Source organism: Alligator mississippiensis, chromosome 7, assembly GCF_030867095.1.
Source record: "Alligator mississippiensis isolate rAllMis1 chromosome 7, rAllMis1, whole genome shotgun sequence".
Classification (NCBI taxonomy): Eukaryota; Metazoa; Chordata; order Crocodylia; family Alligatoridae; genus Alligator; species Alligator mississippiensis.
The window spans coordinates 23,803,533-23,829,131 of record NC_081830.1 but is presented as its reverse complement, the minus strand read 5'-3'; the positions used below and the strand labels follow the sequence as shown (position 1 = coordinate 23,829,131).

At 42.6% G+C, this 25,599-nt stretch overlaps 1 protein-coding gene across 1 annotated transcript in view; it reads right to left on the bottom strand.

The window, feature by feature from the left end:
• ADRA1A (adrenoceptor alpha 1A) overlaps window positions 1-23,610 on the bottom strand; it is a 29,356-nt gene extending 5,746 nt beyond the window's left edge. The window contains exons 1-2 of the mRNA XM_019482446.2: window positions 23,380-23,610; window positions 20,286-21,999 (exon numbers count right to left, since the gene is read on the bottom strand). Of these exons, the coding sequence (XP_019337991.1) occupies window positions 20,286-21,168 (883 nt within the window). The 5' untranslated portion in view covers window positions 21,169-21,999; window positions 23,380-23,610. The remainder of the gene's footprint in view (window positions 1-20,285; window positions 22,000-23,379) is intronic.
• Between the last annotated feature and the right edge of the window lie 1,989 nt (window positions 23,611-25,599).

Genomic DNA, 25,599 nt, shown 5'->3' with positions numbered 1-25,599 from the left:
GAGAATCAAATCATGTGCATAGGGTGCATTTTGCATGGGGTACACAGGGTGCATTTTGCAGCACCTCAAAAGCCTTTGAGGCACAGCAAAGAGCACATGCGCACTTGTGTGAACACGCCCATATTGTCCTCAATTCAGATCAAAACGTAAGTAGGTACTTAATGTTAAATAGTCTAAACCGGACTCAGCACATGCTCAAGGGATTTACTGAGCTGGCGGCCCATAATTATCAAATATGTGTAGGCCCCCAAAGATGCTGACAGAGAGTTGTTTATAAGGTTTCTTTCTGAATGACCGTGGAAACTAGCCATTTTAACAAGATTCTCCCCAGCCCAGAAGTTCTTGTTTCTTGGAAATTAAAATAATATTCTGGATATGGAATTATTCTAGACTGCCAAAATAATGGTTGCTCTGGGAATCTGTGAGTAACAGTAAAGCCAATAGGACCTATTTCTGTTATAGTCCACCATCACAAAAAAAAAATTCCTAGCATGTTTCCAAGGGAAAGGTTATTATTCTTAGTATTATTATTATTATTATGCTCCCAGATTATTGGCCACTTCAATAACATGAGCAAAGAATCCCAAAGTCAGTAACTAGTTTGGACAACACATCCTGAACACAAGCACAACTTCCCAGAAAACATGATTTGCTTGTTTTGGTTGTTACAGACAAGTTTTAATAAGTAGGCCTTTTAGCACTGAGAGGTGCTTCCTTTCTCGTCCAAGAAAACATAAGCATGTTCAGATTGGAAGAGAAATTGGGGCAGATTATGCAATTTGTAAGGTTTCCCAGCAAACAAGTATTTGTCAAGATCATTCTGCAAGATCACATACACCAATGCTGCTAGAGAAATGCATTAAACCAAGACAAAATATTTCACATCATAACTGAGGTTTGTGAGGGTCAATTTAACCCCCAAATTTTGTCTGCCTGTCATGTCCATTCTTTGCCCAACCAAACCTGCAGAATTTAACACTTCCAACCACTTAAGAAGTTTGACAGTGAATCCTAACTTCAGTGCACTAGTCTTTCCCTCCTCATTAACTATGGCAACAAGCAGTTCCTCTACTTTACAAGTCTCAGGAGAGCCTAAAAATGGATCTGAAAGTATGGACAAGATAAACAATTTATATGTGGTTAAAAGGGAGAAATGTTTACGTGCATCAGCTAATCTGCTTTAACTGTTGTATGTCTGTCCATCCTTTGATAAGTGGAAGCTAAACCACAGGTAAGCTGTATCAATGTACCATCCATTTACTATGGGATAGGAGCAGGCATGAAACAGCTCCTGTGGATTAGCTGACACGGTATGTGCCCTCCCCCTTTAATTTTGTATGGCACATTTAGCTGTCCATACCTTCTGCATCTTCAGAGCGTCTGATTCTATCATCTTCTGGATACATGTTGAAACTGAACCCTAGAAAACTAAGAAAAGATTTCTGAGCTGCATATAGTGAAGGGGAACTCTCTTGATAAATCTATGCATGAGAGAAAGAGAATCAAAGTCTTGTCAGAATAGTGCAAAATGATCAATGGCTTTCTTTCTCTTACTCCTCTTCTGCTGAATGCGGTCCCCCCTCAAGCCCAAAGTAATTTCTTCCTGCTATAACACCAATCCTCACTCTCTGAACTGAGTTGATGAGGGAAGGGGGCACACTGCAGTCCAGGAAAAAATGGAAGGTGTGGCAGAGCGAGCAGTAGCTAGCTAATAAAGGATCCCTTCAAAAACAGAGCCACCGGGTGCAACTTAAAGCAGCTAAGGCTGTTCAGAGATTCACTAGGATTGAGGACCAGAGGTCTATAACTGATGCCTTGACAGCTCTGCTGAGCATAGAGAATTTTGTCCTTCGTTTTCCAACAGCTATACATACAACCGCGCGGCACAGTTATTCCTAGGGCACTGAGCATTATTCTACATTGATGTTCCTAGTACAGTTAAAACATTTCAGATCACATGTACTATTAGACAAATTTAATCCTTAACCAAATGGATCTCCCAAACTTTTGTGCAGAAGAAAGCAGATCAATCTTTCTATGCAGTGTTCAATTGCAAAAGAACCTGGAGTGAGCCCTGTGCCCAGATGGCCATTAACTGTCTCCTTTTTCTAATGACTCTCACCTCAGCATAGCCATTGCTTTCCCATTTAATTTCAGTGTAAAAGATAAGAGAAAACCAAGCCCAGAAAGTGCTTTATTAAGTTAGTGTAGCAATGAGTGAAAAAAAAAACAACAATTTCTGTTCACTATGACTTTTGGCTTACTTTAAACAGAATGCTAATGGCCTGCCAAAGTCTGTTAAAAATAGAAAACAGCCATGTCAAACTCAGTCTCCTGCTCTTTTGGGGGGCTAGGTTATTAATATAGCCTTTTTGGTTGATCAGTGTAGGGACTTCCTATCTTGGAGTGACACAGTGTAAATGCAGCGTACATGCAAATAGTGTGAACAGTAAGCAAATATTGGTGGCTGTAGAAGCTTCTAGCCCCTATTTTTAATTCATCCATTCCCATGGTAGATGCAACTCAAACTTTGAAACTAAAATGTTGTTTTCATTTCCATGCACTGGACCAGAAGTCAATGACACATTGTAATTTTGGAGTGAGGTGAAGGAAGCCCTAGCCTGTTTACTTCATTATTGTTGTATAAGTATCCAGAGACTGGGTAAGAGTTATGTGAGGATTGTAAAGGAATGTCACTTGTTGTGTCGATTTAAGGGGAATGAGAACTGGCTTTTTAATCCGAAGGCTAAAACCACAAAATAATGTATATCAGTGCAAAATGAGTGCCAGCTGCCTAGCATCAAAACAGAAGCATTTCACATTCCCTTTATACCAGCACTAATCACTTGCAGCAGATCTTAAGAAACAGTGCATCACACCTATTCCAAGTCCTTGAGAAATTATGTAGTGAAATCTAAATAGCTTCTCATCTGTATACATGTAGTACTTGTCAGTACAGGGTTGACAGGGGGCATTCTTGAATGAGTGTTTGTATCTTGTGTTGCAGAAATACTGCGTTGGTCCTTGTTAATATCAAGAAAGGGTTATATCGCAGAGCTAGCATCTGGACAATTTACCCACCCCAAAGCTTTGGGTATGATGTTTTGATCGTAAGTATTGGATAGTCCCATTACCAAGATCTAGATAAACATCCATTTCTGGGGTTGTGAATCAGACGTTTCCACTGTTACTATCATTATGCACATCTTTTACAACTAAAAGACACTGCTGCCAATTAAACTAGACTCCAAGGGAATGCATGGCTATTTTTCCCACATCTTCACAAAACAGATGGACATTTCATTTGCCTGCCATCTACAAGCACTTTCCTTACAGATCCTATATTCTCTGGGGAGATTTTACCCATTCCTAAATCTCCTGCTGGATTACACCCTCCTGATAGGGAAACAGGAAGGAATATGCCAAGTGTGATGGACTTCCATCCTTTGCACTTTAACATGCTTAATGCAGCAAAGGGTAATGGAGCATAAAAAACAGGGTAATTTTGATTCTGTAGCAAGTGAAGTCTTGATAAGATTAATTCAATCTCCTGCCATGATTTCCCTGTCCTGCCTGTCCTTGAATAAGGGAATCAAAATAACATTTTTAGCAGAAGCTAGATACAAACCCTACAGAACTAGAAACTAGTATGACTGACTACCTACATACAATGCCTACTGGTAAATATAATGCCCTACTCCTCTCTCCAAATGTAAGCCCATAAATCAGTGAAGTGAGCTAACACAAGCTGTGTCTACACAGCAAATTTATCATGCCATGCATGGGACAGACTAACAGTTGCTGATACTCAGCAATGCTAATTAATCCACCTGAAGCAACCAATTTATGAGGCAGCCTGTGTGGAGTAGCACAGCATTTAAAGGTGCCAGTGCCTGGCACAGTATATTTGACTCACTCCATCTGCATGGCAGCACCATAGCCTCCCTGGTTCTTATTTCTGTATATGATGTTGTATTGAAAAAATCTGACTGCAAATATATAACAACTTGGTTTCAATTTGCTAGGTCATGAGTTCCAAAAGTCTTTCATATAATGTAACCTTTCCATGACTATAGGTTCCCTTCCTACCCATATTGGAAAGACAGACAGAGTTCCATGAGCTCCTGAAACTGCAGACATTACCAGGCTGAGAATTCACAGAACCCATGGGGCTTTCTTGCAGGCTGGATTCAAACAGCTAAGTTTTAGTAAGAGTTATTAGCACAACTCAATCCATCAAAAGAAATAAATACACATTATTATAAGCCTTGTCAGTTAATTTGCCAGTTAAACTTTTGTCATTCCTTGACCCCAGAATGGGAGGATTTAGGTTTTTTCCCCTCATTTTAAGCTTGCGTTCCTATATTTATGCCTTTGACTTTAGCTTGTGGGACATGTGGGAGGAGCCAACAGCTCTGTTTTCCATGCATGTTCTGCAGATTTAGTATTAATTCAATCATGAAGAAGTAATCTTACTTCCCTGCAAACCAATCAGAAGTTACGAAGTTGCTTGCTTATGGCTTATTCAAAAATCAGTACTGATATCAAGTGTGGATGCATTGATGGAAAAAGCACAATGGCATATATTGAACCTAATCTTCTCAGTCGTTTAATACAGTAGTAGCCCATCCACTATCATAAGAAGTAGCGTGAGATTTAGGAGCTCTTAAGTTTGCTTTCTCAGGGCTTCATATTACTTAAATCCAGCCCTGTTGTCAAGTGCTCTAGGGGTGGTTACTAGGACTGGTGTGCTGTTGTCTGTGATTGAGCACCCAGAGAAGATCGACACAGCAGAAAAAAAATCACCAAATATAGTCTTTTCCTTTGCCCTCAAGCTTAGAGAATTTTCACTGAACTTTATTCTGAGAGCGCTCTCTATACTGACTTTCAGGTCACATAGAAAATATGCCATGGAAGACAGTGTGTGTGTGTGTGTGTGTGGTTATTATTATGGCTTTGAATGGATCACAGCTGTGATCTGTACTTTTAATGTCCCCAGCACATCTCACCCAGCTCTATCCTTATGGAAAGTCTCTTGCGTGGGAACAAATATATGATCAAAGCAGCATGGAAAAGTAGGAAACACTTCAGCTTTTTGTACCATGAAATCAGTGTAACACATACAGAAGAGCAAGCTATTGCTTGGGCAGAATGGGCATCTGAAACTGCACCTTTTCAAGGGTGTTTGGATAAGTTGGGTGGAAGTGAAAATGCAGCTGAAACTGGAAATGCCACCAGAGTCTGAGGGTCTGAACAGGCAACATTAACACTGTTAAGTTACACTGGCTTTGTAAAATTAGGATCCGGAGTGAACACACAAACTGCACACAGCCACCATTTGCTTATCATTTCTACTTGTTTTTAACGAAGACATAAAGACTGGTTATAATGGTATAAACATGTGTTCTAACCAGATCCTGAATTCTGAGATTGGAGCATACAGTGGGACTCGTGTTTCGCTGAGGTGAAATTGAGACTGTGTGGGAAGTTGGGTTGGATACTGGTGTTAGAACCAGGAAGGCCCTCTTTGTTCAGATCTACAAAGATGCCTCGTGTCTGGGTTTGGATTTCCTCTGAAGTGCTATCATCCGTCCAATTCTCTAAAATGCTGGCATTGTACATCAACATATTAAATATGTCCTAAGCAAGCCAGTTAGTTTTAGATTTACTGCCCAGATTTGCAGACTCAAAATGTTCAGAGAAACACCTGGAGCCAAAGTCAGCTTGCATCGATAGCAATATAAATCTGAAGTGACACAACTGACTTACAAATCAATTCCATGTAGCCCCTGCTGCCCATGATTACAGCAGAATTGCTCTCAGTCGTACTGTTGCAACTCTTATAATTTTATTACAATAGTTGCTGTTCTTCCTAAAGCCCCAATTTCTGAAGTCATCAGATTGTGACAGAATCCGGATTTGCATTTCTTTTTAAGCAAGCTTCCTGCCCTAGTGTTTTCAAAGAAAAGCTTGAAGGCTTGACACCTAAAAGCCTCAGAATACAATCAGCTCATTTTTTAAAATAATCCCATTACTTCTAAGCCAAATCTCATACTTTTTTCTGGAACTTGGAGGTCTGACTCAGAATAGCTCAACATCTGGGATTGACAACACTGGCATTTATACCCCTGGAGGAGTTATTAAGATTTGTCCCTTCAACTTCTGAACTAAACTAAAATTCTGAAGCTCTTTGTGACTGGTACATCACAACTTCTGTACTGCATAATGCTTTCTGAAAAGCACTCTGACATTTGAGACAGTCAGAGGAGAAAGATGTTCCTCTTGGCTCATGCCCTCTTGAGGTATGAGTGTGGTGACTCAGTCATCCATATACAAGATAAGAATATTTTAGTGGTAAAGATATGCCTTCTGTTTGACAGGTGAATTGTATAGGAAACCCAGAGGGACAGAGCTTAGGTCACTCCTACATAAGATGCAGAAGTTGTTTAAAAATTTCCTCCCCCATTTTTGGGTCAAAATGTTACTACTAGGATCCGCTCTACAATTTGTTTTGTAGGTTTCCTGATTCAGTGGGATGTAAAGATTTAAGTTTAAACCTCAGGGGTGAAATCTTGGTCCCTTTTATGTCCAAGGGCATTTTTCCATTAACTTAAATGTGGCCAAGATTTCATCCCAACACCAAGGACACATTTGCAAACCACGCTTAAGGAAAAAGATTCCCCTTGTGATTAAGGAACATGCCAAGAAAATAGTCCAGCTGTCATCCTTTCCAGCATATTTTCTATTGCTATTCAATAGCTACACAGAGACACAATAAAGTGAAGGGCATACATGCTTTCCCTTTACTGACCTCCTGCCATGCAACTCTGCAGGAGCAATTTGGTTTCTTTGTCATTAAGGGAACATGTTGAGATGCTAATATGGAGGAACTGAGCTCTGAATGCTGCCCTCGTGTCTAGAATCCAAAATATTCTGATATGAAAACCGTGTAGGGCTGGATTGTTGAAACCATTATCTGGCTGAGAGGGAAAATAACAGGGAGGAAGCTCTCTTTCTTACTCTTTTAAAACAGCCCTTCTCAGGGAAAAGCCTGGGCCTGCTATTCCCTGCCCCGTTCATGGCAGAAGGTGGGAGAGGGAGAGAGTGAAAGCTCCACTGTGCTCCTTTTTGAGATTGCCAGATTATGTAGGAGAGGGGAGGAGATTGGAAAATAATTTACTGCCTCCCCAAAGGAGAGTGAGAGCAGAGCTGAAAGTACTGTAAGTGTTATTTCTGACTTCCTTATGGGCTCTTGCAGCTATCTGCCACCCTGGAGAGCAAAATGGAAAGCTGCTTTCACCCAGCCCACCACAAATAAATAAATAAATACGTCTCCATTGACGTATGGAGACCTCACTGTCCTTTGTTCTAGCACCTGACCCTTGCTCAAACTTCCCACTCTATCCTTGTCAACCAACAAAATAAGTTATTCCGTGGCAAAAAAAAGCAAAAAACAACTCCCTCCCTCACAAAAAAAACAACCAGTTTGTATCACCAAGATAGTCAGAAAAGCCCTGACAAGAGCTATGATAATGAAGCTTATAAAGCCAAAAAAAGAAAAGGTTTTTTTGGCTGGTATAGTTTGAACCAGTTTTCTGAACAGAACTCAGATAGGACTATATAATTGTATCTATACTGCAGCTTTTGTTGGTATAACTATGTAAAATTTGCCACACCACGAGCCAGTATTTCCATGCAGAGCCACATCTTTTGTTCAAGGGGATGAGGTCTGTGACAATGCATCCTTACACCAAAAGTAATTCTCAAGAGTTAAAAGCCCTAATAGCTGGACTTTGATATGCTCATTAAACACATTTTTTTATTAAGCTGCTAAATGCCACAAAAAGGATATTATAACCCAGTCTTCATTGGCTGCTTTTTACTGAGAAAAGGTTTCATGACATCACTGGGTAGTTTTCATGCAACAGAGAAGACAACTTCTGGAGAACATTATGCAAGAGAAATAAAACACAAAGTAAATGTGGAAGTCACCGATAGCAGTTATTTTATGGTTTCGCGTAAGCTTTGGCAGTAATACTTTTACTATAGGTTGAGTTCATGTTGTTAAATATGTAGCATCCTGACAACCAACATAAATTTCAGAAAGGAACCTGACTTGCTTTTTCATAGCATGGGACATTTCATGGCATGACATGGGAACAGGATTAGAGCCACAGCTGTGTGAAACTCTCTCATAATGAAACCTCATGGTTTGCTTTGTCCTGCTACATTAAGTTTGGGATGTGGTTCCCATAAAGCTGCTGTTCAGTTTAAGGGATTTGGGTGACTTCAAACCAGACAATATTCAGAATTTTCAGTTGGGTTTCACTTTGAGGGCAACTCCACAAAAGCAAGCCTCTGTAATGGGGAATGAGACACCAGGCTCACCCTCCTCACCTATAAAGATTTTATGTCTCCACTCATGTTTGAACCAGGTATTAATCAATCAAGCTAGAGTCAGCTATAAACAGACAAGCCCCTTGCCTCTAGAAATCACAAAGCATTTTTCAAAGGACAGGGCTAATCTTGCTTTACCTGCCTCTTGGGAACCCTTAAGGCTACGGACAGACATTACACATAAACCAGTTTAAGCAATCAGAAACTGGTTTAAACCTGTAACAAAACAAATGTTCAGTGCACATAAATCAGTTTGAGAATGGCTGAAACTGGTTAGAGATACACCTGGTTGAATGTAGTATCAGACTTAACTGATTTGGCTCAAACCAGCTTATGCAATGTCTGTCCCAGACCCCTTGGTGAGTCCCTCAGCACCCCAGCATGTTCTCTGGGCTGGGTGAAGCTCTCAGCTCCACAGCAGGGTTGGTCTCTCCCCTCTGCTCCCCGGCCAGAGCTCCGGCAGAGTCTTGTAGCTACAGTAGGGTCTGCTGGCTTCCCCTGCCCCCTCACCACTCGCTGATTAAGCAGGGATCCCTTCCTCTTCTCTCTCACATCACGGGCCATAGCCAGCATGTGGTATGCTAGCTAATGCTGTGTCAGGCTCCAGCAGAGACTGCAGACACAGCAGGGTCTGCCTGGCTTCCCCCTGCCCTACCCCCCCCCCCCCACACACACACACACTGCTCAAGCAGGAAATCCCCTCCCTCCCATCTCCCACAGCATGTACCCTAGGCCCACGGACCCTAGGCATGTAGTAGCTAATGCCAAAAGGTGTCTGTGTGTGTCTATCTCCAATTTCACCGAGGCAGGAAGACAAAACAGTGACTGCTTAGAGCTGTTTGGAGCTAATCAACAAGTCAGCCAGTAAGCTGTTTAAGAAGGAACCTCAGAGTCATAATTGACTCCAAAATGAACATGAGTCACCAATGTGATGAGGTAATAAGTAAAGCTAACCGCACTCTTTCTTGCATAAGTAGGTGCAACACAAACAGGTCTAGGGAGGTGATACTTCCCCTCTGTGCGGCATTGGTCAGGCCGCAGCTGAAGTACTACGTCCAGTTTTAGTTACCACACTTCAGGAGGGACGTGGATAACCTGGAAAGGGTTCAGAGGAGGGCCACCCGTCTGGTTAAAGGCCTACAGAAAAAACCCTATGTGAACCATTTGGAAGACCTGAACCTCTTTAGCCTCCACAAGAGGAGGCTGAGAGGTGATCTTGTGGCTGCCTACAAACACACTGGGGGGGGTCAGCAGGAAGTGGGGAATACAATGTTTACCAGGGTGACAATCGGGGTAACTAGAAACAATGGACATACATTAAAAGAGAGCAAATTCAGGCTGGACATCAAGAAAAAGTTCTTTACAGTGAAGGTCATCAAAATATGGAATAGGCTTCCAAGGGAGGTGGTGTTGTCCCTTTCCTTGGAAATATTCAAAAGGAGATTGGACAGACACCTGGCTGGGGTCATCTGACCCCAGCACTCTTTCCTGCCTAGGGCAGGGGGTCAGACTCAATGATCTAATAGGTCTCTTCTGACCCTAAAAACTATGAAACTATAAGTCTGAAGTAATTGAGAGATACCATTGTTTTGCTAATCAGGTGATAAAGACTGTTATCACTGTCAGCCCCCAGCTGGCTTGCTTGCCTGTCAGTTTGCTACAGACAGTATGATGAAGCAGGGAGGGAGATTGAAAAGCTCCGTATCATCAACAGATGCATGCACTGCACACACACCCCTGCCTCAGAGTGCTAGCCCGGGGCTGGGAGCTGGCAACAGTCCCACCCCTTTAGCAGCCAGGAAAAGCCTGATACCATGCAGGCAGACCTCCCTAATGAGAGAGTGCTGCCGGGGCCTAGCCACACCCCGCTCAGCTCAGCCCTGTGGAAGTGAAGAGAGGGCTGTTCTAGTATCTCCCGACTTTTAACCTGAGCCACTGCAGGCATGTGCCTGAATTTCCTCAGTCCAGAGAAAATGTCTGACTGTTTTCAAACCAGTTCAGTCTAGCCAGGTTAGGCTAATCTGCAAAGATTGAATCAATTCAGGCTCAGGCTTTTTGAATGTCTGTCCCTAGCTCAAATATCACATCTACATTTTCCCTTTGATGGGCTGCATTGTTCTGAAATGGCACCCTCATACTCCACCTATTGGGACACTGATGCCCACATGGACTCAGTGGATCGGGAGCAGAGGTGCCAAGTACATGTGGGGGCCAAAGGCCCTGGCTCCCCTTGGGAAGAGGGCTGCCACCCAAAATGCATAAAAATTTCTACATGTCCATCATACTAGTTCCCCCTGCCCTAGCATAAATAGAAGTTGGGACCTATGACCAGGAGCATGACTAATGAAAGAGATGTAGTGTAGGTTGCAAGACAGCAGGACATGTTAACACTGTCCTGGTTTATCAATGCCTTCAGACTATCGTGTTGGCCCCCATGAGACAGGACAAGCAGCATGGGCATGAAGTAGACCAGAAACAGGAGGCAGAATTAACCAGATTGTACACTTCAGAGATCATCCAGAATTCCTAGAAGCCAACAAAAAAGCATTCCTCCCATAGACAAGCTCCCATATTCCTGTTCAAAGTAAACAGTTAATGAGTCTTCATTTCTATAACCTGTGTCAAGCTCCAGTATTTCCTTTCCAGGTTTCAGCAGAGACAAGAAGCAGGAAGAGGAACCCGTTCAGAGGCATGACGAATCACAAGCAGAAATTCCATCAGGAAGTCAGCTCATCCTTGAGACTTCTAGGTAAGCACCCAAATGGCTGTACTCCTACAAACCATTCTCTAAAAGCATTAGACCTACCCACTATAATCAGATGGGGACTGGTCAGCTTTCGTGACAGGTCATTAAAGTAACAAAAAGGTATCAGCATGGATTTGGAATTGCATAGCATTTTTCAAGCACAGATCTCAAAGCACATTAAGAAGCATGAAGCCTCTGCAAGGTTAGGAAATAGGCCCATTTTACAGATGAGGCAATTCAGAGGGAGGTAGGTTAAGAAATTTGCCCAAGTTCATTTTTTAAGGAAGTGCATGGCAGAAGTGAGAATGGAAGAATTCAGGTCTCCTAACCATCAGTCCCATGCTGTAGCTCTAGAAACATCCTTCCTTAAATGAGTCTTTGCATCTCTATTTATGTAAATTAAGGCGCACTCCATGATTCCCTGCTAATTATACACCACTTGCCTGCCTCATGTCCATGTCAATGGAATGCTTCAGTGCTGTTGCATCACTGGAACACCAATCACCGACTAGCCACAGCATGCAGAGGGATACGAAAGGTTTTTTAAATGGTTATCAGCAGCCAACAGGACTGGCAGGGAAGTAAACAAATGCAGAGAAGCTAAGGCAGAACCAACTGGTGCAACACACGAAACTGAAGTGACTAGCTGTGAGATATATGAATGTGCATACGAGGAATCTAAAGTTACTTTCATTTAATCTGTTTACGTAAAGCTACGCATGCATTTTCAGTGTGTTTACAATATATTCCGTACATGCCAGCCTGGCAGCCCTCTTTCCATACTTGTGGTTGGAGTCATTTTATTTCAGCATACCTTTGGACAAATACAAAAAGCTGTAAGGTATGGGGTGTTAAATTGTGGAAGAAGAGATAACTGTCAGGGTGAGAAGACAGTCCACCAGGCCAAGGTTTACGCTAAGGGAGAGAAGGCACTGAGACACCTGGCATGGAGAAAGGGCATGTGAGAGTGGTGGGACCCAAGTGGATAGGAATAGCTTCTTTCCAACCACCTCCTGAGGACTGAATCATAACTAGGAGTAGGCTGTTCTCATGGCGTAGTTATGAGCAGGCTTCAGCCTGTGCCAAGAGCAAGGCAAGCGGTGAAAATATTTTAGGGTTTCTAAGCAGCAAAGCAATCCATTCAAAGGGCTAACTTGTCCACACTCTACCTGCAAAAAGTGCCCCAAGAGAAAGATGGGTGCATGGGAATCATGATCAACTTGTCTAGTTTTCCTTTGCAGGATCTAGGGAATGTCCAAGGCTAGGAGCTATGGCTCCATCTCCCTTGGGCATTTCCAGGCTCAAACAATGGTTTGCTATGAAATTTTTTCAAGAAAGTTCTGCATAAACAATGCAGCATTTCTGCAAGCACCAACATCTTAAATGTTTTGTCTGCATGAAGTGCTGTGTCCAATCAAATGCAGTCCCTTGAATTCAGAAAATTGATATCAAGACAAAAAAAAAAAATCCTGCCCAGCTATTCTGGAAACACTAGCAAAGAAACCTGAATATCCTTGACACTGAAGCAGAACAGTTTCCATCCAGCATGTCCCTGAGAGCCCAAGTCCTGTGATTTGAAGTCTCTTGCCTGTCACCTCCTTCTGTCAAGGCCCTTAGGTCTCTCTCACAAGGCTAAGTCTACATTCAACACAGGCCCCTACAGGCCTGCTTGTTTACAACAAAAGCTATACCATTAAACATTACCTAAGTTTCCCCATAGGTTATGAATGTTCTTTGATTGCACTGCTGCTCCCTATTGTACCAACAAAAGCAATCTGGAATATAAGCAAAAACACAGCGATCCATACCCACTCACTATGGACCAAGAAATACATCTATTCTATGGCTAGCTTGACAAGCCAGCATCCCAGCCAAGTCAGAGAAGTTTATGATCTATTCTGCACCCTGTATCATAAGCAGAAACCATCTAAAACTGCCTGGAGCAAAACAGGTCCTCACAGCAGGCCTTATATAAATCTACCCCCTCCTAACAGGACCCTCTCAGCTTAGGTGTTTTCTATTTCTTGTGGGATCCTCTCCATTCAGAGATGAATCAGATGGCTCTCTTCCTCCTGGAAGAGCTGAGACAACACAGAGCAACCTGTGGCTGATTATTACTAACTATCTAGCTGAAGCTGATAAGAAAAGGTTTCCTTAGCTGACTGGACAGGTTTAAATTTTTGCAGACTCTGAACTGGTGAGTGGAACGTGTGCTCTGGTTCTGTTTCTCTCTTCCACTCCCTGCAGTGATAACTGATCCAGCTACCCATTATGAACACACTAGTTACTAAGGCAGCAAAAAGAAAGCTTCTTCCTGGCACCCTCACCCATCGTCCTTCATCCCCTTACAGCATGTTTTGAGCGGGCCAAATGCCTTTCTAGTTATACTCCTGAGTCCCAGCCTTGATTTCCAGCTTACCTGGTTATGACTTGACTTGCCTGAACCAGGCAGATATCAGAAACCCAGGTGTTGAGTGCAATATTAAGTATGCCCCAGGGCAGACTTACCACTTCATTTCCAGGATTGGCATACAGTGGAACAAGAGCAGGTGGACAGTACACATTTCTACAGCAGCCTAACTGAGCAATGTGCTGCATCCCATGTAGTTCAAACCCTTTGCTCTTGGGGCTCGGAAAGGCAGCAAGCCTTAAGGGTTGATAGTGCTAGTAAGTACCTGGTACCTCTGAGCTCCCTTCTGATAGAAACTTAGCTTTCCTCCAGTTCTAGAGAACTTACCTGGCCACTTAAAGAGATTTCCTGGTGCTTGCAAAGCCACATCTTGTAGAAACTTGATTTTTCTAATACATGCAAGTTCTGGGAATTTTTGAAAGCTCACTTCATCAGTACAGGCCTAACCAGAAAAGTAGCGACCGATATTCAGTAGAGAGTGCCTGGAGTGCTGTCCACACATTCTCAACACAACAATACTAGTATTTTCCAGTGGCAAATACCATTTTTTTTTAAAGTAATCTTTTTATGGAAAAGAATCTGATGTAATTAAACTGACTTTAGGAAGACAGCTCAGGTCCAGGATGGATTCAAAGAAAACACTGTGCAGCAAGAGCCCAGTGATTAGTGTGCCCATCTGGGATGTTGGATACAAAGCCCACAGTCTAGCCGCTGCTCTGAATGAGGCAGGCCAGAGAGAACTGAACCTGCAACTCCTACACCCCAGACTTGACTCTGGCTCAAGGCAGAATAAAAACAAATGCCAAAGCCATGCAAGTTTTCATGGAACAGGATTCTTGTTTTCTGGCCAACTCCAAGAGCCACAGAATTCCCATCAACTCCAGCTGGGTGTGCAAACTCACGGCATATCTGAAAACCAGGCCCCAGAGTTTCATGCCTGCCTCTGCTGCTAATCTGCTTTGTGAAACCAGGCAGGTCACTTCCCCTCATTTCACCTGAGTTTCCCCATCTGCAAAGTAGAAAATAATTATGTTTATTTGCCTTTGGAAAAGGCTCTGTGGTCCATGGATGAAAACCCCCATACAAATTCATCTATGGAGGGGCTTGTGATAAAAAACCGGTAGGAAAGTTCTGTCTGGATTGAGACGTGCCTGTGGTTTTCCATGAGATAAGTTACTCTGTGTTGCATTTCTATTTAGCCTTTTTTTTTCTTCTAACAAAGGGGGCAAACAGGTTTTGAGAAGACATACTATGTGATTTTAAAATAACACAGAAGCCACATAAAGATAGGCAGACTAACCTTAGGAAACTTCCCTTATAAGGGATCAAAGATACAGAGACAGGTTTCCTAACGCTAAAGCAAATGAATCGACAAGAGCAGCTCTATTTGGGCAATGACTCTTGGGGATGAAATAAAACTTGTGCGTAATGCAGTCTCTTGAACCCTTTTTGGGTATGTTTAGGACATCTTGGCAACCAGCATTCCAACATAATGACACCCAGGGCAGCCTGTCCTCTCAGGGACTCTCCTTATGAAATCTTTTACTCAAATGCTTTCCCAATAGTGGCAGACATCTCCCAAGTCAAAATTAGAAAGATTCTGAACCCGTTGACATTTATGTAGCAGCAAAAGCTAACATAGCTAGTGATAGTTAATTTAGAATCTAGAATTTGGTTAATCTACAATGTAAGTAATAGTTATATTCCCACTCAAGAATTCAATAGGAGAACATCAAAAAAGCTATAGAAAGGAGATCATGTTCCATTTCATCCTGTCAATTTTTAGGGTAATTTCCATAAGATTCTGTTAAATCTTTCTTTAAAAATGTCTACAGAACCCTCTTGATGTCTTGCTTCTTATAGAATATAGCTTTTCCACAAGGAAAGCAATGGAGACTAAACCATTCAAGGGTAATATTTAATTTTCTAGAATATCAAAACTGAAGGTTAGGTAACAATTTGGAAGCCATGCAAAATCAGTTTGAAAACACATTTTCAATAGGGCTGTGCAAAACGGCACTGTTCCATTTTGACTTGTGTTTCAATGGAACAGCATTTCAATTCAAATTTCATTTAGATTTCAAATTGCTGTTCTGTTTCGTTTCGTTGAAACAGTTTTGCTGTTTCGACATTTTGCCCATAAGATATAATAGGGAACCTCAAAACAGCCTATAACTTTGTCATTTCTGGCCTGATTTGAATAAAACTTGCAGAATTGGTAGCCCCTTCTGAGGGCATGAAGCCTGCCAGGTTTCAAGGAGATAGGTGCAGGGGTTTTAAGGAAACTTCACCTCAAAATCTTGAAAGCAAAAAATTCATGTCACATGTATGTGTTAAGCCATAGCAGGGTCAAAACTACAGGAATGATAGCCCCTGCTGAGACCATGAAGCCTGCCAGCTGTCAAGGAGATTGGTGCAAGGGGAGTCTGGGTTCTGGGGCTCTGCATCTCTAGCTGCTGACAGGCAAAACTGGAACACACAGCTCAATAAGTGACACCAAGGCAGAAAGCAGGGCAGTGCAAGCACTGCTGCCTTTTATGCAGTTTGTCCATCCCTCCCCCAGAGCACTGGGATTGGAAGAGACCTCAGGGAAGGATGACAGTCACTGGCCAGCTACACAGTCAATAATGAGAGCTAGGGCTGTGTGAAATTTTGCTGGCCATTTTGTTTTGACACTGTTTCGACTCATTTCGAGCTCAAAACAATTAAATCAAAATGAAATGAAGGGCTTTGAAATAGCCTCAAAACAAAACAAGGCTAGTTGAAACATTTCAAAACTTTCAAAACGTTTTGAAGCAGCCAGCAGCTAGGTGGTAGGAGACAGGGGAGAACCAGGGCTGTGCTCCCAGCAGCTCCAGGCTCCGCCAGGCGGGAAGCACAATCCTGATTCTCCCCGCCTCCCGTGGCTGGGGTGGGAAGCCGATCACAGCACAGGGGAAGGGAACTGAGCCCTGGCTCAGTTCCCCTCCCCAGCGCTGCAATTGGGCTTGAGAAAGGAACTGAGCCAGATCACTCAGTTTCCCTCCCCAGCCCTACATTCAGGCAGGGAAGGCAACTCAGCCCAGTTGGGCTGAATTTCCAACCCCAGCATGACCATCACGCTGGGGAAATGAACTCAGCCCAGCTGAACTTCAGCCAAGTTCAGCCCAGTTGAAACGAACTCAGCCAGACAGCTGGGCTGAGTTCATTTCCCCAGCACGATGGTTGCACTGGGGTTGGGAACTCAGCCCAGCTGGGCTGACTTCCCATCCCCAGCCCGATCTAGCACTGAGGAGGAGAACTGAGATATCAGGCTCAGTTCCCTTCCCCAGTCCCAGGCAGTAGCACCAGCTTCTCTCCCTCACCTGGCAGGCAGATCAGGGGCCCTCAGCCCCATGAGGACTGACACAGCCCCAGCAGCCCTCCTGGGGTTGGGCCTTGATCTGCCTGCCAGATGAGAGAAGCTGTTTCGAGCTTCCCCATTGTAGCAAATGGGTGAAACAGCGAAACAGCATCGAAACAGCCTCACTGTTTCAACGATGTCAAACAGAACAGCTGTTTCAACTCAAAATGAAATTCAAAACAAAATGCTGTTCCATTGAAACCTCGAAACTCTAGTCGAAACAGAACAGAGCCGTTTTGCACAGCCCTACTGAGAGCACTCCTTCCCCCTCCTTCCCCCTCCCTCTCCTTACTTTAGTTTCTGTTTGCCTGCAGGCAAGCCCAGCTTGAGCTTCGAAACTCAAAACTTTTCAAAATTTTCAAAATGTTTCAACTTGCCTCGTTTCATTTCGATGCTGTTTCAAAGTTTTCTGTTTCATTTCAATTTTGCTGTTTCAAGTTCGAAACGAGTTGAAACAGCGTCTGAACAAAACTGCCGGCAAAATTTTGCACAGCCCTAATTTTCAATGCTTTGTTGCACACTAACAGAATAATACTCTGCAAAGGCTGGAGAACAGCATTTAGCAAGTTTGTTTCAGGTTTTTTGTTTTGTTTTGTTTTATTTTAATTAATTGCAGTTTGCAATCACCCAGTAAGAACTAGTCATGATAAATCAGTTGAATTCTTCATAGTAAGTACCACACCTCAAAATTCTTGTTTAACCCTTTTGAGGCAAAAATTGGGCTTTACATATCACCAGACAGGGGAAGAAAAGCACTGTAGTATACTAGTCAGTAATTTATAGCGTATTCAGGATCTTATTTTTCTGGAGGGCAATTCATTGCTATTAAATAATGATTTTCTCTAAATTAAACTTCGATGACTGATGAATTGAACTTACAATTTTAGAAGTTAACAACCAAAAAAAAAATCAATTTATACATGCCTACTTTGCTCTTGGATCCCAAAGACTAGAATAAATATAACCATGACCATAATCTTCCAGGAATAAAGTGGTTTGCTCTTTTTCCCTTTTGCTATACTATGTTGGAATCTTGTGCTGCTTTATGAGGTCTCTTAAATTAAGATTCATTTCTTAAAAGTTATACCATAACATTTTGGAGCCATTTGTCATTTTAGCATTTGCAAATAGCAAACAATTAGTAACACTTTGGGGTTTTTTTTAAACTGGCGGGGGAGGATTGTACTCATTCCTTAGTTTTAAAAAAAAGATCACATTTGACAACAAAATAAAGAAAAGATAAAATACTATTTTTATGATGGTTTAAGTTACATGCCATTCAAGTCAATGGCAGCCTTTCTATTTATGGCTGTGGGGTTTTTATTAAGCCCTTTCAAAAGCTCAACTCCTATTTACAAAATTTACAGCAACAAAATAAGGGGCCAGATTTCCATTAGGTCTCACTAACACTGGATGCACATGAAATATTCAGCTCTTGAAAAGTGGCATAATAGAAGCTGCTGCCTGGCAAAGATATAGGAAAAACTGTACCCAATATGAGTGCTGAGTAACTAAAAATGTAAAGCTTTTAGCTCCTCTGAGAATCTAGTCTTGAAATAAACTGAGTTTGCCTATCTGGACTATAAACATCAAGGAGCACATCTGTGACAGACCAGCAGCAGAGATGATGCTCAAGGGCAACCAGCATGGGTTCATTAGGGGCAGATCCTGTCAGACCAACCTGATAGCCTTCTACGATCAGGTCACAAAAGCATTGGATGCAGGGGTTGCGGTGGATGTAGTCTTTCTGGACTTCAGCAAGGCCTCTGACACTGTCTCCCACCCCATTCTCATCAAAAAACTAGGTGACTGTGGCATTGATGCCTACACAGTCAGATGGATTGCGAACTGGCTGAAGGATCATGCTCAGGTGGTGGATGGGTCTTTTTCGACTTGGAGGGAAGTGGGCAGTGGAGTCCCCCAGGCTCAGTCCTTGGGCCCGCACTGTTCAATTTCTTTATTAGTGACTTGGACAACAGGGTGAAAAGCAGCCTGTTTAAATTTACTGATGATACCAAGATTTGGGGTGAGGTGGGCACGCTAGTAGGGAAGGACAGGTTACAGCAGGACCTGGACAGGTTACAGGGGTGGGCTAACGAAAATAGGATGGGTTTCAATACTGACAAGTGCAGGGTGCTGCACTTGGGCAGTAAGACCAGCAGCACACTTATAAGCTGGGAAACTCCCTTCTCAGGAGCACAGTGGCAGAAAGACATCTTGGGGTCATTATTGACTCCAAGATGAACATGGGCCGACAATGCAAGGTCACGGTCAGCAGGGCTAACCGGACCTTATCGTGCATCCACAGGTGCATCTCAAGTAGGGCCAAGGAGGTGATCCTCCCCCTCTATGCGACACTGGTCAGGCCGCAGCTGGACTACTGTGTTCAGTTCTGGGCGCCGCACTTCAGGGGGGATGTGGACAACATGGAGAGGGTCCCGAGGAGGGCCACCCTCATGATCCAGGGACAGCAGGGCAGACCCTACAAAGAGAGGCTACGGGACCTGAACCTGTTCAGCCTTTGCAAGCAAAGGCTGAGGGGGGGACCTGGTGGCCATCTGTAAGCTCACCAGTGGGGACCAGCAGGGTTTGGGAGAGACCCTGTTCCCCCTAGCACCAACCGGGGTAACAAGGACTAATGGCCACAAATTGTTAGAGAGTAGGTTTAAACTAGACATCCGAAGGCACTACTTCACAGTCAGGGCGGCTAGGATCTGGAACCAACTTTCAAGGGAGGTGGTGATGGCTCCTACCCTGGGGGTCTTTAAGAGGAGGCTTGATGTCTACCTGTCTGGGGTCATTTCTCTCCTGCCCAGGGCAGGGGGTCAGACTTGACGATCTACAAGGTCCCTTCCAACCCTACTTCTACGAATCTATGAAACTATGAAGCACAGGTACACACATACGCAAACACAACTACACCTCTCTGTCTAGAGTTGAGCCTGCCCTGAGGTCAAGATTTCTATCTAACAAAGGATTTCAACATTTGCCTTTGCTTTCAATCAGTGTGAAGCTAGACAATTTGGGGATTATTTGCTGATGAAAATGGGGAAAAACAAATCATTTAGATACAAATTTTCACAAGGCCAAAATGGAGTGAAACATTTTGTGTTACATACCCCAATATACATTTTTTTTAACTGTAATAAACCTTTTATTCTGACATCAGAATTTCAGAATTGTTTTTTGAGAATTTTTGGACAGAAGTTTGGTGAAACAAATACTATTTTGTGACGGGTTTGGATTTTCATACAACTGCCATTTCCAGCTGTAAGTAATGGTAAGGGCACAAATATCTCCCTACCTTTGGAGAAATTGTTATAAAAAGCAGGAGGTTTTGCTTCACTTACCAATAGGCATGACTAGAAAGAAAGGAAGCCAGCACAGTATGAAGCATCCCACCACTATCCCCAGCGTCTTGGCTGCTTTCTTTTCCCTGGAGAACTTAAGGAGACGCACAGAGAAGTGGTGTTTCATCTTGGAACAGGATGGGGTTCCACTCACTTCTGGGGTGTTTCTGCGATGTATTCGGAGAGTCACTTCTTCAGAATGAGACTTTTCAGTCTTCAAGCCAGAAGTCAGGCCTTTGCTTTCCCTTTTGGCCACCACATATACTCGACAATACATCACCAAGATGATGGTCAGTGGGAGGTAGAAGGAGCCAAGAGCAGAGAACAGCACATAGCCAGGCTCTTCAGTGATTTGACAGATGGTCTCATCTTCTGGAGCTGGTTGCTTCCAGCCAAAGAGAGGTCCAATGGATATCACAACGGACAAAGCCCAAATGCACAACAAAGCCATGAGTCCCCTCTTTTCTGTCATTATACTTGGATATCTCAGTGGGTAGCTCACCCCAACGTATCTGTCTATAGAGATGATACACAGACTCATGATGGAAGCAGTGCAGCATAAGACATCAACAGCTGCCCAGATGTTGCAAAAGATCCTCCCAAAGACCCAGTAACCCAAAATCTCAAAGGTAGCTGAAAAGGGCAGGACAGTGGAAGTCAAGAGAAGGTCAGCCACAGCCAGGTTAATTATATAGTAATGAGTTACACTCTGAAGGTGTCTATGACAGGCTACTGATAATATAACTAGAATATTACCCAAGACACCAAAAATAATCAGCCCTCCCAAAATAACCCCTAATAATATCGCTTTAGAAATGCTCACTGTGCCCACAGCATGGGTGCAATTTGAACAGTTAGAGGAGTTTCCAGGGAGGAAAACCATTGTTGCTCACAGATAATGTTTATCTGATTGCTGTGTGCCTTACTCTCCTTTCAGGTGCTAGAAGTGCCAAGATCAGTTTTTTCTGAAGATTTTGCAGGCAGCATTTGCCAACTCTTTTAGGAAACCCATTTATAATAAGGTTGTAGAAACAGAGACACTGAAATGAAACACAAAAACATATTAGAAAACTTGCATTTTTCTCTAAGCTTCTACTGTTCTCTGCATTCCTGGGCAGCTAGTTAGCAACAGAGCAACCGTTCTGAAGACTTTCTAAGACTGGCTTTCTTTGCATTCTTCTTGGGATGCAAAAATCTCCACTGTGCAGGGTATAGTGGGGGCATAGATGATGGCATTTCTCCTATTTTGGGGATAATTCTAAGAGAAGTAATTGAGTTGTAGTGCTAATTCATTACTGCTTTATGGAGAAAGGTTCAGTTTGCTGGAGTGATAGGATAATGAAAAAGATCCAAGTATCTTAATTTAGATTTCTCCCCAAAGGTAGTTAGTGATGCTTTTAACTGCTGTGCTCTGTGTCCAAATTCTGTTTCACACTTGGCTTTGCAGAAAGCTTTACAAAAGATAGCAATGATGCTCCATCAACTCAGTAATGCGCCTCTAACTAAAGGATGCTAAATCTACAGTAGGCTTCAGAGTCTCGACGTGCTGATCAAAATGTTTGCAATTGTCGGAAAAGTTCAGCTCTACACACCTGGTCTCCTGGGCTAAGGATCCAGGTTTATAAACGCCAACTTGTTGTAAGCTCAGAAGAGGAGAGTAAGGTTTCCCTTGCCAGAGTCCTTGATGTCGTGCTCTTCCCAGACATGATGCCCCCTACAGCAGGCAAAGAGACATGGAAAATGTGACTCTCAGAACCTGGAGTAATATTTTCCTAGGTAGGAGCATTTTTCAGAGCCTGAAAATCTATTTTTATGCTGCTTCCCCATCCCATTCCCTTCCAGCCTGTAGAAACCACTTCTGCCTGGTTGATATTGCTCCAGAAAACAAACAACAAATGCGCATTTTGTTACTTAATCAATGTCCCTGACCTCTTCCCAGAAGAAGAGAGACAATATTACAAGTTGAGCGGAAGCTTGTTTCCCACTGACCTTGGGCTAAATCAAATCAAACCTGATTGTTAATTTTCTTACACAGACCATGGGATAAAAATCAGGACTGCAACCTGACTGTGACCAAAATCTGCAAGTTCAGAATCCTCTCACTGTAATATAAGTGACAACCTCAGAGGTCCAACAACTTCTCACTAGCCTAGACAAACAGCACATCTTAAAAAGCTATCCAGATATAAGCCATTTTTTTACCTGCTGCAGAAAAATATGTTTTTACTAAATGGCATAGCAGTTCAGTATATCTGGCAGCCAAACTCAGTGTCCTCTGACTAAATATGGAAAAGGTATATCTCATGGAAATGTAAGTTAAAGCTAGGCATTAGAAGCAAAAAAAAAGGCCATGAAATAAAGCTACAAGGGCCAGCTGATTATGTCTTATAAAAACAAAGTCCAAATGTCCTATCTGAGGCCACTACTCAGACATTTGAAAAGCCACAACTAACAACACAGATCTGAGCTCCCAAATAAGATGGCTATCGGTTGATTCTTATTAACAAAAAAAAAAATGCAGTCTCTTAATAGATTATGGAAGGAAAAAAATATTCCCCTGCCACAAATCACCATATATCTGTGTAATTTTAATTACCATCCCTGTATAAAAGTAATATTCTTATTTTAAAACCTGTTGATACCCAAATTAATATGCAGGAAGGATGAACAGGTGAAAAGGTGTCCTTTCCATTAAAGGAACTTGCCTTCCTTCTAGTGCTAGGAAACTGGAGCTTTACATTTTGTTTGTCCACAGGAGAGAACAAGACCAAGGAAAATGCAGGTTTTAATGAGCACATCAATTAAAAATTCAGCCCCCATCCGCAGATTATTGAAATTATGGTTATTATTATTGTAAAGCAGAGGGTAGAACATGAAATTAAATGATCTGACTTCATTTCTAAGTGCAGGAAACAAAACTTCTCAGCAAGTCAGGGAAAAGGTGATGCAGGAAAAAAGGTGAGGGAGGTGGGAAGTACAGGGAGTATGGGATATTCAAAATGACTAAACACCTAACAACCAATCTGCTGGGAAAGTCAGAACCAGAGTGAGACCCTATTCCGGATCCCTGCCTCTGCCCCACGTCCACACTCACCTCCTGAGTATCGGGAAGGCTGCACAGCTCCTCTGGCTGAGCATCTGGAAAGGAAATTCAAAGCCAGTCCATAGCACAGCAAAGCACAGCAAGCTCCTCTCTCCATGCAGGAACAGGACTCTCTGCCTGAAAATTCATTGCCTTTCACCACTTCTTTACCCACTAATATTTTGATGACTCACAATTGCACTAATTCCCTGTATCCCAATGGCTGTGAGGGGCTTGGTGCCAGCTTCCCTGAACCCACCCCCCGCCCCCTTGCAGTGTTCAGCTCCACACTGTCAAGAAGCAGCAGTAACTTTACTGCTCTGCTGATGCAGCAGCCAGTATCCCCTACCATTACCGTAATCTCTTGTCACTCCCGTATTGCTCAGAAACAAAGAGCACAAATCTAATGCCAACATGTCTCAGCAAACAGCAGCATTTGTGCCTGGCAAAAACGCAAGATACTGGAAAGTGCTTCTCCCCTTTGTCCCCCACCTCCAAGTTTGAAGATAGTTAGTTGGCAAAAATGTCAGTTACACACAATTTATGGATTGATAATTAACCCTAAAATTAATGGGCAAATATCATCTGAAAATTGCATGAAAATAGTTCCCATGCCACTCACACAGCTCTCCTATAATACAGAAAATGAAATGCCTGCCAGAAAAAAAAATTAGAAAAAAAGCATACAGACACACCTGTCATATACACACACCTGTTATATTGGAATAGTAGGCAAGGCTAGCATGGCAAACTACCATAGATCCTGCATGCTTTTCTCAGCTGCTCTGCTAAAGTCTATATTGGGTGAACATTGCAAGATCCTGCTCTTTTTCAAGATTCTTCCCAGAGGAGCGAGCAACAGTGCTTGGAAAACATTAAAAGCCTGGGGAGCTGAGAGAAGAAAGTGTGTCCAGATTTAAGCAGAAGTCAGGGAGATTAAACATGACAAGGGTAGGTAATAACCATGTGTTGTTCCATTTCATTTTTGTGCAGAGAGTAGGACAGGTGCCTTATAAATACCAATCCATAAGTAAACAGTAAAATACTAAATGCTGTGACAAATTAGGGTCAACTTAAAAGCTTCACCTTTAAAAGTAATTCCAGTAGGCACAGGATATTGGATTGGATGAGCCACACCAGCATGGTTAGTGTTCCCTCAGTCTCTTACAAGGATGTGAGCAGGGACCACAGTTTCACAGGTCTCAAAAGAGGAGGCAACACAAGCCACCCAATCACTTGGATGCTAGCTGAGCATCCAGAGTATCACTTAACCCATCCTGTTCACTTCAACAAAATTAAAATCAGAACAGATGGCTGAAAATAGAGCTGGCTGAAAATCTGCCAAATTTTGGTCTGTTTTCAATTCATAAGTCAGTCTGCAAGTGCAAAGGTAGCTCCCTCACGCAGGGAAGTCTTGTGCAGTGGCAAAAGTCTGTGTCTGGAAGTCAGGCAGCATGGGCTCCAATCCTGACTAGCACTTCTCACATTTCTCCTCTTTGTGACTATTATCTGCCTAGGTGAAAGGAGGGGCAATGGGATGCTGTGACTAATTCATTCATGTTTGCAAACTGCTTCAAAAGGTGCTAAGGGAGTGTAAAGAATTATTAACACTCCTCCTGAAATAAAATGCCTTGCTGGACAAATCTACAAGTTTCAATCAGACAGATACAGATGGGGGAAAGAGAGGGGAGATGTATAGCTGTATGGACAAGCAACTGATAGAAACCACCTCACAGCAAAAAAATCACCAGATGATTGTATTTCACTGAATGCACTTTGCAAGAAATCACTGAAATCAACTCACAGCATGTGGAAAATCTCACCTGTCAATCAAACCTTTAGAAAAAGCAGCTTGAACAAAGGGCTAAAAAGGCATTTTTCTTCTTGAGTTTAAAAAAGAGGGTAGAGATTGCAATTTTGGCTGCCCAGAATATTGTTGGCTATTTTAATTATTTACAAGAAAATTGAATGTCAAAGCAAGACTAAAAAATAACAACTTGCATCAAAAATAATTTCTGTATACATGTAGGTAGAAGTTGGACAAGACGCAATTGTTCCAGGAAAATCAAGTCATTCTTGCTGGAAAAAAAGGATTGTGCATAAATATTGTTTATACAGAAACTCTAGTTGAAACAATTGCACTACCCCCCATTCATAGTGGTCTACATTTTCAGTTTTTATTTCAAATAAAAATTATAGGAATTTTTCAGGGTTTATCTTCCAAACATAAAA